The sequence below is a fragment of the Entelurus aequoreus genome, linkage group LG21 (assembly GCF_033978785.1).
Source record: "Entelurus aequoreus isolate RoL-2023_Sb linkage group LG21, RoL_Eaeq_v1.1, whole genome shotgun sequence".
In the NCBI taxonomy this organism is placed as follows: Eukaryota; Metazoa; Chordata; class Actinopteri; order Syngnathiformes; family Syngnathidae; genus Entelurus; species Entelurus aequoreus.
In genome coordinates, this window is record NC_084751.1 from 29,884,782 (window position 1) to 29,902,018 (window position 17,237).

The window sequence follows — 17,237 nt, forward strand, 5'->3', positions numbered from 1 at the left end:
TGGAGTGGCCTAGCCAGTCTCCAGATCTAAATCCAATAGAAAATCTTTGGAGTGAGCTGAAACTTGGTGTTGCTCGGCAACTGCCCCGAAACTTGACAGATCGAGAGAAGATTTGTGTGGAGGAGTGGGCCAAAATCCCTGTTGCTGTGTGTGCAAACCTGCTTAAGAACTGTAGGAAACCTTTGACCTCTGTAATTGCATTCTGCACTAAATATTAACACTGATGTTCTCATGTGTGCAAATACTTATGAACCCCAGTAACATACAAATAAATCATAAAAAAATCATACAATGTGATTTCCGGATTTTTCTTTTTAGATTATGTCTCTAACAGTGGATATACATCTATGATGAACATTTCACACCTCTCCCTAATTCATAAGTGGGAGAACTTGCAAAATTGCAGGGTGTGCAAATACTTGTGGACCTCACTGTATATATATATATATATATATATACTACCGTTCAAAAGTTTGGGGTCACCCAAACAATTTTGTGGAATAGCCTTCATTTCTAAGAACAAGAATAGACTGTCGAGTTTCAGATGAAAGTTCTCTTTTTCTGGCCATTTTGAGTGTTTAATTGACCCCACAAATGTGATGCTCCAGAAACTCAATCTGCTCAAAGGAAGGTCAGTTTTGTAGCTTCTGTAACGAGCTAAACTGTTTTCAGATGTGTGAACATGATTGCACAAGGGTTTTCTAATCATCAATTAGCCTTCTGAGCCAATGAGCAAACACATTGTACCATTAGAACACTGTAGTGATAGTTGCTGGAAATGGGCCTCTATACACCTATGTAGATATTGCACCAAAAACCAGACATTTGCAGCTAGAATAGTCATTTACCACATTAGCAATGTATAGAGTGTATTTCTTTAGAGTTAAGACTATTTTAAAGTTATCTTCATTGAAAAGTACAGTGCTTTTCCTTCAAAAATAAGGACATTTCAATGTGACCCCAATCTTTTGAACGGTAGTGTGTGTATATATATATATATACATATTTATATGTATATGTATATGTATATATATATGTATATATATATATATATATATATATATATATATATATATATATATATATATATATATATATATATATATATATATATATATATATATATATATATATATATATATATATATATAATGTGTCTGCATAATATTGTGTGTGTTTGTGTATATATGTATTACATACTTATTAACTTTTTGCAGGAGCTTCTCCTGAGGATGAAGCAGCTGAAGTCATAGCGACATTTATGGTACCCAAGAAGGAAATTAGCATGGTTCCCGACATGGGCAAGTGGAGGCGCTCTCAGGTAATGTGGATTTTTAATCCCGTTTTCTCACCCGATTTTCTTGCAGCTAGGCCAAAAATGAAATATGAAAAAAAAATTCAAAAAATGTGATTTGTGATTTTCTTTCGATTGTTTTCCCTACTTTTTAAGGAAACCAATTAATTGAAATGACAGAGAAAATTTAAAACACAATTGTCTTTTATTTTATAAACTAGGTTTTAAGTGACACTGCAACTTACTCTTAGCAACATTTTAATTTGAATAATGTACTCAGACCAGATATAAATTATTCTTTATGGAATAATTTTCAAATAACTAAATTAAGAACTTCACCTGGGAAATAATACTTGAATTAAAGTCTTGAATTAAATAGTTCTATTAACAAAAATGTAGCATTACACATTGCATTCAAAATAATAATAATCTCCAACATTGTGATCAATAAACTGCAAATTTAAAACTTCTGTCTTGAATAAAATACTTCGGTAAATAGAAGTTAGTAATATACATTGTATGCAAACAAATAATCAAGTAAAACGTTGAGAAGACTATAGTTTTAGCAAGTGGATAGACGCAGGGGTTTTCATTTACCGTACACATCGTGTAAAGAGCGACTGCTTTAGTTATTGTTCTGTGCTTTTTTCTCTCATACATGGTATCATCATACATACTTTGTGTAAATGATTCCACCACAGTAAAATGCTTTTCAGCCGGAGTTTGATTGTTGTTGCAGCCTTTGATTTCAGATGCCTAAATAAATTTATTGGGCTGCTTCCCTTTTTTTAAAGAAACTTTGCACCTGTTGCCGCAAATCGTAACTACTGACAACACTTTTATTTGGAATAAACGTCTCGCTCCCGTTAGCATTAGTCATGTTTTGCTAGACGTGTGAATCTCCCTGAGGTAATAAGTGGGCGGGCGAAAGCTACGGAAGCTTCCAGGGGCAAAAAGTAGAGGGAAGAAAGATATATATTTTTTAATTTTCGCAATCGTCTGCAACAAAAAAAAAATCTAAATTATCGATATATCGCCCTGGCCTAATTGCAACCTGACTAAATAGTCACTGTGTTTGTCTCTTTTTTTAATCCCTCATTCCAGGCATATGCTGACTATATGGGCTTCATTCTGGCTCTGAATGAAAGTGTAAAGGGAAAGAAGCTGACATGTGAATATAAAGTTTCTGAGGTATGTTTTCTTTTGTCACCCTGAGAGAGATTTATAGTGTGCTGAGAGTTTTCTGTCCTACGGATTATGGCAACATTCTACAAAACTCAAATATTAGAAGGAATTGTAGCAAAAATGAGAGTTAACACACTTTAGAGATGGAGTAGGTGAAAACTGAACTATTCTAAACTAGGGGTGGAACAGTACGCCACCATCCTGTTTTGGTACAGATCACGCGTTTCAACGGGGGTGTTAAAACCTTTTCCACCAAAAACCACATACATAAAAATATTCAAGGGTGCAGGGGGCACGTTACTTTTTGTACCTAGACGCTAAAAGTGTTCCAGTTTAGGTAAAAAATTGTAGCGTATGCAAACTTAACATCCACATCTTGGCTTCGTGTGAAGATGATGTGAGTATAATTACCGGGTATACAGTATATTATAACAGACACTAGGGGCATGTCTCTCACCCAGGTGGCCAGTGTGTTAGGGGCCGTGGTTTGTAATGGGTTTAGGTGTGCTGAGTCTTAAGGCTAAGGCCATGTCTACACTAAGTCGTTTAACCCCTTAAACGAATAATTATTTAGACTCAGCCCCGTTTCAGCCACACTAAATCATCGTTTAAGGTCCTTCTCCTCGGACAAATTTTACACGGGTAAGTCAGCCATGTATTTCTTGAATCTTCGGCACTTAGCTCTGTATGGACTCATTGATCGTTTACAAAGTGAGTTCGGAGAGGAAGTGACGCCAGAAAAACCGCGCCTACACAGGAAGTGACGCCAGAAAGAACGCACCCCAGCCAGCTTCATAACAACGATGGAGGCAGATCATGCAGACATGCCCGTGTTTCTCCTTCTCGTACATGTACAGGCGCTTTTGGAAATCACAAATCAATACCTTAAATCTCATCTCAGTGGCCTAGTGGTTAGAGTGTCCGCCCTGAGATCGGTAGGTTGGAGTTCAAATCCCAGCCGAGTCATACCAAAGACTATAAAAATGGGACCCATAACCTCCCTGCTTGGCACTCAGCAACAAAGGGTTGGAGTTGGGGGTTAAATCACCACACACAAAACACAGCAAACAAATGTAAAATGCACAGCAAACTATTTACAACATAGCTCTTTTAAATAACTTCACAGTGAAGTAAAGTCATCTACTTGAGAGCTTGGAGTTGATGGATGCTTATTTTATTTATTTATTTTTATTTATTTTTTCGTGCATGCGTACTAGGTTGCATTGCACCGCCGGACGGAGGGGGGCGGGTGTCTTAAACGGTGGCATTGTTGTGTGTGGACACGAATAAGGTTAGGTGTGATTTACCCTGGATAACCTTATCTGGCTTAGTGTAAACGGGGCCTAAGTGTTCCCAAACAGAAAACTTTAACTACAGAAGAGGGATTTCAAACCCTGGCTTCTCCTTGACACTATCGCTAGCCAAAGGCTAGGCTGCTCTGTATTTGTTTACTGGGTAGGCGCTTGACACAATAAACACTTCCTGTCCTTCACTTTTAATGTGTACTGTGTAGAAAGTTGGTATGCCTTTGTGCGTTCCTGCATTCAACATTTTCATTCTTGCCTGACAGACAGTGGAGAAGCTAATAGATCTTTTGGGGACTCTGGACCGATGGATAAACGAGACGCCTCCTGTTGACCAACCATCTCGCTTTGGGAATAAGGCTTTCAGAAGCTGGTTTGCCAAACTAGAACAGGTTTGTTTGAATACACACAAACATCTTGACATGCTTAAATGTAATTATCAATTAATATCTGATTGATTAAACTCAGTCACATTTAAGTTTGAAAACCTGAGATATCAAACTATTTTGGGAGTGTTACTGTAGTAGTGCGGTAATATTTAGACTGGTAATATTTAGACTGGTGATTCTCAACTAGTGGGTGCAGACCTAAAAATGGGTCGCTGGGGTTTGCCCGGTAGAGATGTAATGCACGCGAAGGTGCAGCAAAGTCTCACCGCCGAGGCTCCAGATACTGGCATGAGTCTTGCTTACGGTTGTTTCCATTTTTCAGTGGCCACATTTTCTGCGCATCACTAGTCAATAGTGCTTGAATAATATAGGCTATATAATCGTTCACACAATATATTACTGTAATTGGTTTCCATGTAAAAAAAACCCTTCATTTTTAAAAGTGTGGCGGCTTCAATTTAGCCGTGACTCTGCGCCACAATCAGATACATAAAGGGTGGATAATAGTGCACCTCCCGTAGGCTCCATTGTAAGCAGACTTTTGATCACATGTATTTACTAGTTAGATGCTTAAACAAAGAAAAACATATGTGCTTGTCTTACATAAGGTTTGTGAATGATAGGCAAAATAAAAATAACAAGTGCAGTTCCCCTGTAATCAATGCAAACTGAAGTATCTTTGATCATTTCCTGATAACATTGGAAATGCCACATTCTTTGTTTTTGTACAAACGATTGTTGTTACGTTACAATCAACGCTCTGCTCTGATTTAAAAAAAAAAAAAAGGAAAGTAACGTGTGCTTTTGTGTGCGCGCGTGTTAGTGTGTCTATATGACAGCGTATTGGTGATTACCCAGAAAAATAGGGCTTTAACGCAGGTTGTATCGTAATTTTTACATGTTTGGCAATCTTCTCTTTTCAATTTGGTATGAAATTAATATCCATCCATCCATTTTCTACCACTTGTCTCTCTCTGGGTCGCAGGGGTTGCTGGAGCCTATCCTTGTGATCACCGATTAGTGTAAAAACAGCTGCATAAACTTTATCAGCAGGAGCGCAGAGGCACTCTGAATGAGACAACAGAGTTGGAATAAATTATTAATTTTTAATTTTTCCTATCTTTCACAATCATTATGACGGACAAAATGATGGATGTATTTTTTTTTTTTGCATTCTAACTTGTAGTCAATGGGAGGTCTTCTACTCCGCTCATAAATCCCTCTGAAAAAACATCCAAAAAGCACCAACAATACTCCATTTACATTTCATACCTTTAATATTAACCAAGGATTAGCGATATTGTTATTATAAGTGCTAACACAGACAAACTATTTTCTGCGGCGCCGTGATCAGACAGTGGAAGTTAAAGGCCTACTGAAACCCACTACTACCGACCGCGCAGTCTGATAGTTTATATATCAATGATGAAATCTTAACATTGCAACACATGCCAATACGGCCGGGTTAACTTATAAAGTGCAATTTTAAATTTCCCGCGAAACTTGCGGTTGAAAACGTCTATGTATGATGACGTTTGCGCGTGACGTCGATGGTTGAAACGGAAGTATTCGGACACATTGTATCCCCATACAAACAGCTCTGTTTTCATCGCAAAATTCCACAGTATTCTGGACATCTGTGTTGGTGAATCTTTTGCAATTTGTTTAATGAACAATGGAGACTGCAAAGAAGAAAGCTGTAGGTGGGATCGGTGTATTAGCGGCTGGCTGCAGCAACACAACCAGGAGGACTTTGACTTGGATAGCAGACGCGCTATCCGACGCTAGCCGCGGACTGCATCGATGATCGGGTGAAGTCCTTCGTCGCGCCGTCGATCGCTGGAACGCAGGTGAGCACGGGTGTTGATGAGCAGATGAGGGCTGGCGTAGGTGGTGCGCTAATGTTTTTGTCATAGCTCTGACGAGGTCCCGTAGCTAAGTTAGCTTCAATGGCGTCGTTAGCAACAGCATTGCTAGGCTTCGACAGGCGGCACAGCATTAACCGTGTAGTTACAGGTCCAGTATTTGGTTCGGTGTCTCCTGATAGTAGTATTGTTGATCTTCTGTCTATCCTTCCAGTCAGGGGCTTATTTCTTTTGTTTCTATCTGCATTTGAGCCCGATGCTATCACGTTAGCTCCGTAGCTAAAGTGCTTCACAGATGTATTGTCGTGGAGATGAAAGTCACTGTGAATGTCCATTTCGCGTTCTCGACTCTCATTTTCAAGAGGATATAGTATCCGAGGTGGTTTAAAATACAAATCTGTGATCCACAATAGAAAAAGGAGAAAGTGTGGAATCCAATGAGCCCTTTTACCTAAGTTACGGTCAGAGCGAAAAAAGATACGTCCTGCACTGCACTCTAGTCCTTCACTCTGACGTTCCTCATCCACAAATCTTTCATCCTCGCTCAAATTAATGGGGTAATCGTCGCTTTCTCGGTCCGAATCGCTCTCGCTGCTGGTGTAAACAATGGGGAAATGTGAGGAGCCCTTCAACCTGCGACGTCACGCTACTTCCGGTACAGGCAAGGCTTTTTTTTATCAGCGACCAAAAGTTGCGAACTTTATCGTCAATGTTCTCTACTAAATCCTTTCAGCAAAAATATGGCAATATCGCGAAATAATCAAGTATGACACATAGAATGGATCTGCTATCCCCATTTAAAAAAAAAAAAAAAATTTCAGTAGGCCTTTAACAGCTTGTTAGTAGTTTATTCTAGAGCAGTAGTGTCCAAACTAATAGCGGCCCGCCAGCGACTTCAATTTGCCCCCGAGACGGCAGGAGATCAACAAGCAATCCGGCCGGACAGGGTGTTTACATCCATCCATCCATCCATCCATTTTCTACCGCTTATTCCCTTCGGGGTCACGGGGGGCGCTGGAGCCTATCTCAGCTACAATCGGGCGGAAGGCGGGGTACACCCTGGACAAGGGCCAACACAGATAGACAGACAACATTCACACACTAGGGCCAATTTAGTGTTGCCAATCAACCTATCCCCAGGTGCATGTCTTTGGAGGTGGGAGGAAGCCGGAGTACCCGGAGGGAACCCACGCAGTCACAGGGAGGACATGCAAACTCCACACAGAAAGATCCCGAGGCCGGGATTGAACTCACGACTACTCAGGACCTTCGTATTGTGAGGCAGATGCACTAACCCCTCCTCCACCGTGCTGCCCGGGTGTTTACATATGAAAGTTAAATATCTGGCAGTCTGATAGGTGCCTATTGTCGCCATCGTAAGTGACTCAGGCCAGTGACCAGGAGTGTGCTTTCTAGAGACTACATTTACTTATATGACCGAATCCAAACAACCTTCACTCGTCATGGCGCAGAAAAAAAAATCCACCAGCACAAAAAGTCAAACATGTCACACAACCTGCTCATTGAACTCTGTGGATATTATAAACAACAGACTACCACCATAAACAATTCAAAATTACACCAATTGAAATCCATTGCAAGGCATGATAGGGAAAATGCTAAAACTCTCTGCACAATGTTCCATGTTTGGCGCATTTTAGGTGCTTAATATTTCTGGTTACAAAATTTTAAGGAAGACGTCACAAAGGTAAACAAGGTAGGAGTTGATATGATGTAGAGCTATTTCAGGTTTTATTTCACCCAATTCTCCTGCTTAATGAGTGGAGGGTTTAGGCCAGTTCCACTCATTAAGAAACAATGTGTCAGAATTGAACCTGTTGTTAGCACCAAATTAAAAATACAAGTTGAAAAGAGTACTTTGTGACTCCTTCTGGATGCAACAACAACACAAAACGCTGAACAATGACACATTCAGTTTTTAATTTAAGAGCGCATGCACCGATATATTAAGTACACTTATCAGTTTTCATGCAAATGTTTAAACACTGTTGTTTTATTCCATACAAAAATTTGTGCATTTCAAGCACAAACTGCTTGCCTGTGTTCGTGTTTGCGTCGCCGGTGACACGAGTCTATGATTTTTGGAAGGTGCACGCAAGCTTTGCGGTAGGCTACGCAGAGTTAGGGGGCACGACGGCGTTGCCCATGCAAGTTTTGCGACGCGAATGTATACGCCAGGCTTTACTTTGCATGCAGTCGGCTTTTGGCCCCCAAATTTTTTTTAGTCCAATGCAGACCCCAGTCAATAAGTTTGGATACCCCTGTTTTAGATCATGAATAATGCCTCTCACCTGCATAGTAGAAGGATGGAGACATAATCTGACGAGTTGGTCAACTTTGGCATCCAATTTAGACCCAGAAATGGCGAGAAAGGCACAGAAAGATATTTGGTATGTGCTTTGTTTCACTCCCTTTTTTCATGAGGATTATGAGTCATTATTCATCTGAATGGGAATATATGAACTACGGCTGTAACGGTATTGTAAATACTGCTGTATTTCGGTTTCAAAGTCTTATCAATAATACCGTGACGTGTGACGTATCAAATTAAAACCTGGTGAGAGTAGTTTTTTTCTGGCATTTTAGCGTTGGCTGGTTCTGTCAATAAACTACATCTCCCAAATCCTCTGTGCAAGGCGGGAACGGAAAGGTGGGAGCGTGGCACGTCGTAAGAAGAAAGTAAAGTGTGTTCATACTCGTCGTAGATAAAAATAATAGTTTTTTGCACATTGAATCTATTCATAACTGGTTGAGTTATGTTGTTACCAAACAGTTAAACAAGGCCAGTTCAAAACACAACCTTTTTGGCGGCGGTAAGAAAGTCTGTGTTCTGCAAAACAAAGTGCGCCACTTTCGTTTCGACCGTTTCCAGGGCGCCACCGAACCAGCCGGTCTCGTCGCATGGCGGGAAAAATGGTCAACGCGGATAATACAAGTAAACTTAAAAAGTACTTGATATATCCTCAATCCATCCATCTATATTCTTACTGCTGGATGTCGTGGGGGGGCACGTGTCTACGCCAGCTGCACTCAAGGCAAAATGTAAGACACACCCTGGATAAGTCGCCATCTCACAAACCTTCACACAGGAATTATATTTGAAGCCAGCAAAGACAAACATCAGTTTGTGAGGTATTTACATTGTTAAACGTTGAATTGTTAGTATACTTTTCGGAAAAATTTTGCAGACTGATTTAAACATGTCCACCGTAGAGGACACTGCTTCCTATAATGTAAAAGTTGAAAGACACCAAACTGTACATTATTGTTATACACTTGTTACACTAGATGTTTACATTGTTACTTTAAATACACTAATTGTAAGTTCTTTTAAATATTTGCTTCAAACAGTGGATGTTCCTGCACAATTATTTTCACTTAGAAATTCTTGTTTGTACTAAAATATATGATTAGAATATTTTAACATTATGATTGTGTTCAATTACAGTAATCCTTAACAATCCTGCCACTTCATTTTTACACACTGGCATTTTTCCAAGTTGCATTAGTTATTTATGTTTTATTATTTATTTATAATTTTTTTTACATATATTTCAATAATATTGCACTGTGGCATTTTGATACCATCACATCCCTAATATGAACTTCCTGTCAGTCCTACAGTAAGTGATGTTTTATGTTTGTTAGCTCTCATGAAGTCTGCAGTGAGTAGTAATCAGTGATGTTGTCAAAGGAAGAAGCAAACGTTGTGATGTGTTTTTTAAATTAATGCACCGCCGAATGCTTAAAATGATCAAAATACATAAATATGACATTATATTATGAATATGCCTGTTCTTACATTAAATACATACAGTTGTGTTAAAAATATAGCACTCCCACATCACTTGATAGACAAATCACTGTTTTTATTAGAATTTCAACTTCTACATGGCTAGTAAGTTTCTAGAAGGTTTAGTAAAGATATCGGAAGCCAACGGACCCGACAGGCTTGACGGGCATGCTGCTGATTCTGTAAAACTGAATCATTTACTGGAAGGGGCGTGTTCAAAAAATAGCAGGGCCGAGTAAAATTATTGAGGTCTTTGATCATGTGAAGAAAATAGGTGTTAAACAGGTGACCCTTATTCCATGATCAAGGCAGCTGATGCTTTGTCCTTGAAAAACAGTAAAATGAGTCGTTGACACTGCTCAGAAAAAGAGCATTCTTCGATTAAGAAATTATTAAAAGAGGGGAAAACCTATAAAGAAATACAGAAAATTATATGCGGTTCAGCTAAAAACATATCAAATGCTTTAAAATGGCAGGCAAAACCAGAATGGCGCGGAAGAAAAAGAAAAACGACTATTTGAATGGATCGGAGAATAACCAAAATTACAAAAGCTCAGCCAATGATCAGCTCCAGGAGGATCAAATAAGATCTAAGATGGCCTGTGAGTACTGTAACAATGTGAAGCCAAGCTACCGGCAAGAAGCCCCCGCAAAGTCCCATTGTTAGAGAAAATACAAGTCTTGAAGCGGTTACAATTTGCCCAAGAACACATTGACTGGCCTAAAAAGAAATGGCGTAATATTTTGTGGACTGATGAGAGTAAGATTGTTCTTTTTGGGTCTAAGGGCCACAGACAGTTTGCCAGACGTCCTGCAAACACCGAGTTTAAGCCCCAGTACACAGTGAAGACAGCGAAACATGGTAGTGCAAGCATCATGATATGGGGATGTTTCTCATACTATGGTGTTGGTCCTATTTATCCCATACTAGGGATAATGGATCAGTTTGACTATATCACAATACTGGAAGAAGTCATGTTGCCATATGCTGAATAGGAAATGCCCTTAAAATGTTTGTTCCAACAAGACAATGAGCCCAAACACACCAGCAAGCAAGCAAAATCATCGTTCCAGACAAACAGAATTCAAGTAATGGAGTGGCCAGCACAACTCCCAGACCTTAATCCCATAGAACATTTTGTAAGGTGACGTAAAAAGTGCTGTTCGTTAGGCAAAACCAAGAAATGCAGAGGAATTGTGGAACATGTTACAATTGTCCTGGACTGCAATACTTGTTGACCGGTGCCAGAAGTTGGTCCACTCCATGTACCACAAAAGTGAAGCCATTATCAGAAACTGTGATTATGCAACAAAATATTAGTTTATGATTCTCAGGAAAGTTTAATCTTCTAGCATCTCTTAGTTTATACAGTACATTTTTGAGTTTGTAAAGAAAGATGTCAACAATAATATTTTTTTTATCATATTTCTTGACTTAAAAAAAAACAAACCTATCAAATTCAGGTTTTTTTTCTACTTGTCTTGCTTTTAAATAGAATGTTCAGTGTCCCCAATGCATTTGTGTTTATTAAAATACAATGTATTTGAAGATTTTTGAGGTGTACTCTCCTTAATAAACACACAGCTATTATTTTGAACTTAACTCAGCTGAGATAGGCTCCAGTACCCCCTGCGACCCCAAAAGGGACAAGCGGTAGAAAATGGATGGATGGATGGATGTACGTACAGCAGGTGTATACAACCTTGATGGAGGTGTTTGGAGGTTTTTTAGAGCGCTTTATAGGCAGAATAGAGCGACTCCCATTGGCTCCATTATAAGCTGACTTTTGAACGCATTTATTTAATATTAAGAATGTTTAAAAAAAAGAAAAACGTGTCCTTCTTTTACATAATGATTGTGTGTGATAGGCAAAATTCCACAAAAAGTGTTGTTCCCCTTTAAAATTGTAACGACAACTGATGTTAGTTTAGTGCTTTAGGTATCAAATTTATTTTGATGCTTTATCTAATTACATGACATAAATGTATTACTTATATCAAAACACTCACTTCATAGCTGTATACTGTATATAGTGTATGTATACACAAGTATGTACTGTATGTATCGATATACAGTGCATTCGGAAAGTCTTCACAGCGCTTCACTTTTTCCACATTTTATGTTGTAGCCTTACTCCAAAATGAAATTAAAAAAAATAATGTTCTCAAATTTCTACACACATACCCCATTATGACAATGTGAAAGGTTTTTTTTTTTATTTTATTTTTTTGCAAATGTATTAAAAATAAATAAATACAAAATTACATGTACATAAGTATTCACATCCTTTGCTCAATACTTTGTTGATACACCTTTGACAGCAATTACAGCCTCAGCTATTTTTGAATACAATGCCACAAGCCTGGCACACCTATCTTTGAGCAGCTTTGCCCATTCCTCTTGACAGCACCTCTCACCCTCCATTGAGTTGGTTGGGAAGCGTTGGTTTTCATCCAGGATGTTTCTGTGTGTTGAGTTTCAGCAGCACAGGCGCTTTAGGTACATAAAAAAAATATGTACAGTATATGTTCCCAGGGCTCTGTGTAAGTGCAGGCTGGTTTTCAAGATAATGACAGCTGGTGTATAAATTCATTCTGGCTAAGGGACATTTAACCACGTATTAGTGGAGTGTAAGTATGTAAAGTATTTGAAACTGTGTAAATTACAGAAAATTCTAAATAAATTGAAACTTGTGCACCTATTTAAAACATACTTGATGTACATATAACCTTATAACCCTCGGAAAATAACAATAGTACACATTCATGCCCATTATCAGTGTATGTAAACTTTGTACAGAAAGGGTTCTTATAGGTGATGTTGTTTTGTTCAGGAAGCAGAAGACCTGGTGTCAGCACTGCTTCCTCTTGACAAACAAGCTGCAGCTCCAGAAATAGCAGTCTACTTGAAAGAGTCTGTGGGGAACTCCACCAGGATAGACTATGGAACAGGTATCATTGTTTTGTTCATTTAAGGCAAGCTTTGTTAAAAAAAAGAAGACAAAATTACATTTGCAAAAATGTGCTGAAATTATAATTATGCATACCAAAAAATTACCATCAGTGGCACTTCCTTAAATCAAATAGGTCTTTGTTTAATTAGTAAGTATATCAATATGAATCCAAATAACCAACCTACCCTTTTTTTTTTTATACACCTCATGTGTCCTCATTATCCCAGCTAAAGCCAAGTACCCCTGGCTGCCGCCCGCGGATCGGGGCGTGCCTCAACATTGACCCACACCCACATTGAGCCACGCCCCATTTTAGGCGGAAACTATTAACGGTAATTCAGCACAGCACGGTTAATTTTTTTTTTCAAAAACGATTGAAGATATATATATATGTGTGTATATATATATGTACCGTATGTACAAACCCTGTTTCCATATGAGTTGGGAAATTGTGTTAGATGTAAATATAAATGGAATACAATGACTTGCAAATCCTTTTCAACCCATATTCAATTGAATGCACTACAAAGACAAGATATTTGATGTTCAAACTCATAAACTTTATGTATTTTTTGCAAATAATAATTAACTTTGAATTTCATGGCTGCAACACGTGCCAAAGTAGTTGGGAAATGGCATGTTCACCACTGTGTTACATGGCCTTTCCTTTTAACAACACTCAGTAAACGTTTGGGAACTGAGGAGACACATTTTTAAGCTTCTCAGGTGGAATTCTTTCCCATTCTTGCTTGATGTACAGCTTAAGTTGTTCAACAGTCCGGGGGTCTCCGTTGTGGTATTTTAGGCTTCATAATGCGCCACACATTTTCAATGGGAGACAGGTCTGGACTACAGGCAGGCCAGTCTAGTACCCGCACTCTTTTACTATGAAGCCACGTTGATGTAACACGTGGCTTGACATTGTCTTGCTGAAATAAGCAGGGGCGTCCATGGTAACGTTGCTTGGATGGCAACATATGTTGCTCCAAAACCTGTATGTACCTTTCAGCATTAATGGCGCCTTCACAGATGTGTAAGTTACCCATGTCTTGGGCACTAATACACCCCCATACCATCACAGATGCTGGCTTTTCAACTTTGCGCATTTAACAATCCGGATGGTTCTTTTCCTCTTTGGTCCAGAGGACACGACGTCCACAGTTTCCAAAAACAATTTGAAATGTGGACTCGTCAGACCACAGAACACTTTTCCACTTTGTATCAGTCCATCTTAGATGAGCTCAGGCCCAGCAAAGCCGACGGCGTTTCTGGGTGTTGTTGATAAACTGTTTTCGCCTTGCATAGGAGAGTTTTAACTTGCACTTACAGATGTAGCGACCAACTGTAGTTACTCACAGTGGGTTTCTGAAGTGTTCCTGAGCCCATGTGGTGATATCCTTTACAAACTGATGTCGCTTGTTGATGCAGTACAGCCTGAGGGATCGAAGGTCACGGGCTTAGCTGCTTACGTGCAGTGATTTCTCCAGATTCTCTGAACCCTTTGATGATATTACGGACCGAAGATGGTGAAATCCCTAAATTCCTTGCAATAGCTGGTTGAGAAAGGTTTTTCTTAAACTGTTCAACAATTTGCTCACGCATTTGTTGACAAAGTGATGACCCTCGCCCCATCCTTGTTTGTGAATGACTGAGCATTTCATGGAATCTACTTTTATACCCAATCATGGCACCCACCTGTTCCCAATTTGCCTGTTTACCTGTGGGATGTTCCAAATAAGTGTTTGATGAGCATTCCTCAACTTTATCAGTATTTATTGCCACATTTCCCAACTTCTTTGTCACGTGTTGCTGGCATCAAATTCTAAAGTTAATGATTTTTAGGAAAGAAAAAAAAGTTTATCAGTTTGAACATCAAATATGTTGTATTTGTAGCATATTCAACTGAATATGGGTTTAAAATGATTTGCAAATCATTGTATTCCGTTTATATTTACATCTAACACAACTTCCCAACTCATATGGAAACAGGGTTTTTATGTATGTATGTATGTATGTATGTATGTGTGTGTATATATATATATATATATATATATATATATATATATATATATATATATATATATATATATATATATATATATATATATATATATATACTAGGGGTGTAACGGTACACAAAAATGTAGGTTCGGTACGTACCTCGGTTTAGAGGTCTTGGTTCGGTTCATTTTCGGTACAGTAAGAAAACAACAAAATATAAATGTTTTGGTTATTTATTTACCAAATTTGTAAACAATGGCTTTATCCTTTTAACATTGGGAACACTATAATAATTCTGCCCACGTTAATCAACATTAAACTGCCTCAAGTTGTTGCTCAGATTAAATAAAATGACAAAACTTTTCTTCTACATATAAAAAGTGCAACATTAAACAGTTTCAAGTCAACTCATCATGCTTAATTTATTACTAATATGTGTATGTATATGTACATATGTATGTATATACTGTATGTGTTTGGGTGTTGCATTTAGTGCATATATTTAAGATTTGGTTTATTTGGTAGCCCGTATTCGTACCTCATAATTATCAACTGTGTTGGTTCAGCGAGTGTTGTGGTAGATGTGATTGTCATGGTGATGAGGCCGGCAAGTAAAGACGAGAGTAAACCATAAACCAGACCTGGGCATTCTGCGGCCCGCGGGCCGCATCCGGCCCTTTGTGCGTCCCTGTCCGGCCCGCGTGAGGCCAATTATAAATTACAAAATAAATTTTAAAAAGTATCTATGTCGAGTGTGCAATACAACGGTGCTGCTTTTGTTTTGAAAATCGTTATTTGTATTACTTCCGTGTGGACGTATGCGTGATTGTGAGTGAATGTGAACAACTGCAATTACAAAATAAAGTTGAAAAAACATCTATGTCCTGCGCGCAATACAACTGTGCTGCTTTTATTTTGAAAAGTATTATTTATGGGCGTGTGTCCGTGTGTAAACTGCGAGTGAAGGTGCACATGCAGCGACAAGTGATGCACGGTTTGCACCCGAGACGCCAAAAAGAGAAAAGTTGATAAAGAATGCCGTGTTTTCAACAACACATGAACTGCAAAGCAACGTCCCCTCACCTAAGGTGCGTGCCTTCGCAATTGTGCACTGCTCAAGCGTCTGCTGCGCGCAGCAAGTATATGCCGCGCACCAAATCAAATCCCATCTGAATTCTAAACAAAATAAACATATTTATTCTATGGAATTTTGCAATGCAACTTTGAGTGACAGTGACAACAAGCAGCCCTAATGGTGTTCGTCAACACCGTTCAATTGATCACCGTTCAATTATTGTAACGTCTATCGAGATGCTTCGAGGACAGGAATTATATCGATCACTTTATTGAACAAAACTGTTTATATTCGGACATAACCACACCAAAAACATGAGTAAAACAATTCTATCTGGAAAAACTAGTCATTTTCTGCCGTACAAACCAGGCCAAAACCAACTTGTCATCTGTCACCAACACGCATAGCACTAAACCACTGGTGCGTTTAAGGCCACACAAAAAGTCGGACAACTCAAACACCACACAAAGTTACACTATTGACTCCTCAGTCATACGTGTGCTTATTTTACTGTCATTTATTATTAATGTTAATTTATATATATTAGTCATGGAATGCTGTTACACACACTATGTTGAAGTATTACTATTATTATTATTATTATTTTTTTTAATCTTACGGTATATATCAAAAATAATATTGAGCAAAATTTAATTGAAATATTGTCGATGTGGCCCTCCAGCAGTGCTCGGGTAGCTCATGCGGCCCCCGGTAAAAATTAATTGCCCACCCCTGCCATAGACTGTTAATAAAAGGGAGTAAACACAGGTTTTGTTAAAAAAAAACAATTGCGCTACACCAAAAATAAAAATGAACTACATTTTCTCTGTTCTGTACATCATTGTCCAGGTTACATTATATTGTCATCTTCCTCTGTATGCCATTTCCTCAAGGTGATGGAAAAAAAACATACAACAACCTGCTCTATCATGTGATTCTATCATGTTGGCAAAATACAAACACACAATACATGTACATATACAACACATAACCATATTTTATTATACTTTATTAATGTAACTAGCAAAAAAAATGTGTTAAACATTTATTGTGATTCATTGTCATTGTAAATTGAATGCATCGGATGCACCAAGCTATACATTTGGCCAGCAGGTGGAGACATGTGCGGAAGGATGCATTGAAGCTTTGAGAAATTCTAGAACCAGTTTGTTCAAGTGGTTCAATGCCCCTTCTGACCATCATCACTAATACAGAGCATCTATCTATCCATCCGTTTTCTACCGCTTCGCAGGCATAATTTATTTAAAAAATAAAATATTGTTTCTCCCCTCCTTGTCTGTCACAAATATTGCAAAATAACAGGACTTCTTGCTAAAGCGTCAGAATATAATCTGG

At 38.5% G+C, this 17,237-nt stretch overlaps 1 protein-coding gene across 2 annotated transcripts in view; it reads left to right on the plus strand.

The window, feature by feature from the left end:
• The window catches only part of ptpa (protein phosphatase 2 phosphatase activator), a 104,482-nt gene that overhangs the window by 8,097 nt on the left and 79,148 nt on the right, over positions 1 to 17,237 (plus strand). For both annotated transcript variants that reach the window (XM_062031376.1, XM_062031375.1), the window contains exons 2-5: positions 1,218 to 1,321; positions 2,399 to 2,485; positions 4,050 to 4,175; positions 12,686 to 12,803. In XM_062031376.1, coding sequence (XP_061887360.1) covers positions 1,218 to 1,321; positions 2,399 to 2,485; positions 4,050 to 4,175; positions 12,686 to 12,803 — 435 coding nt within the window. The remainder of the gene's footprint in view (positions 1 to 1,217; positions 1,322 to 2,398; positions 2,486 to 4,049; positions 4,176 to 12,685; positions 12,804 to 17,237) is intronic.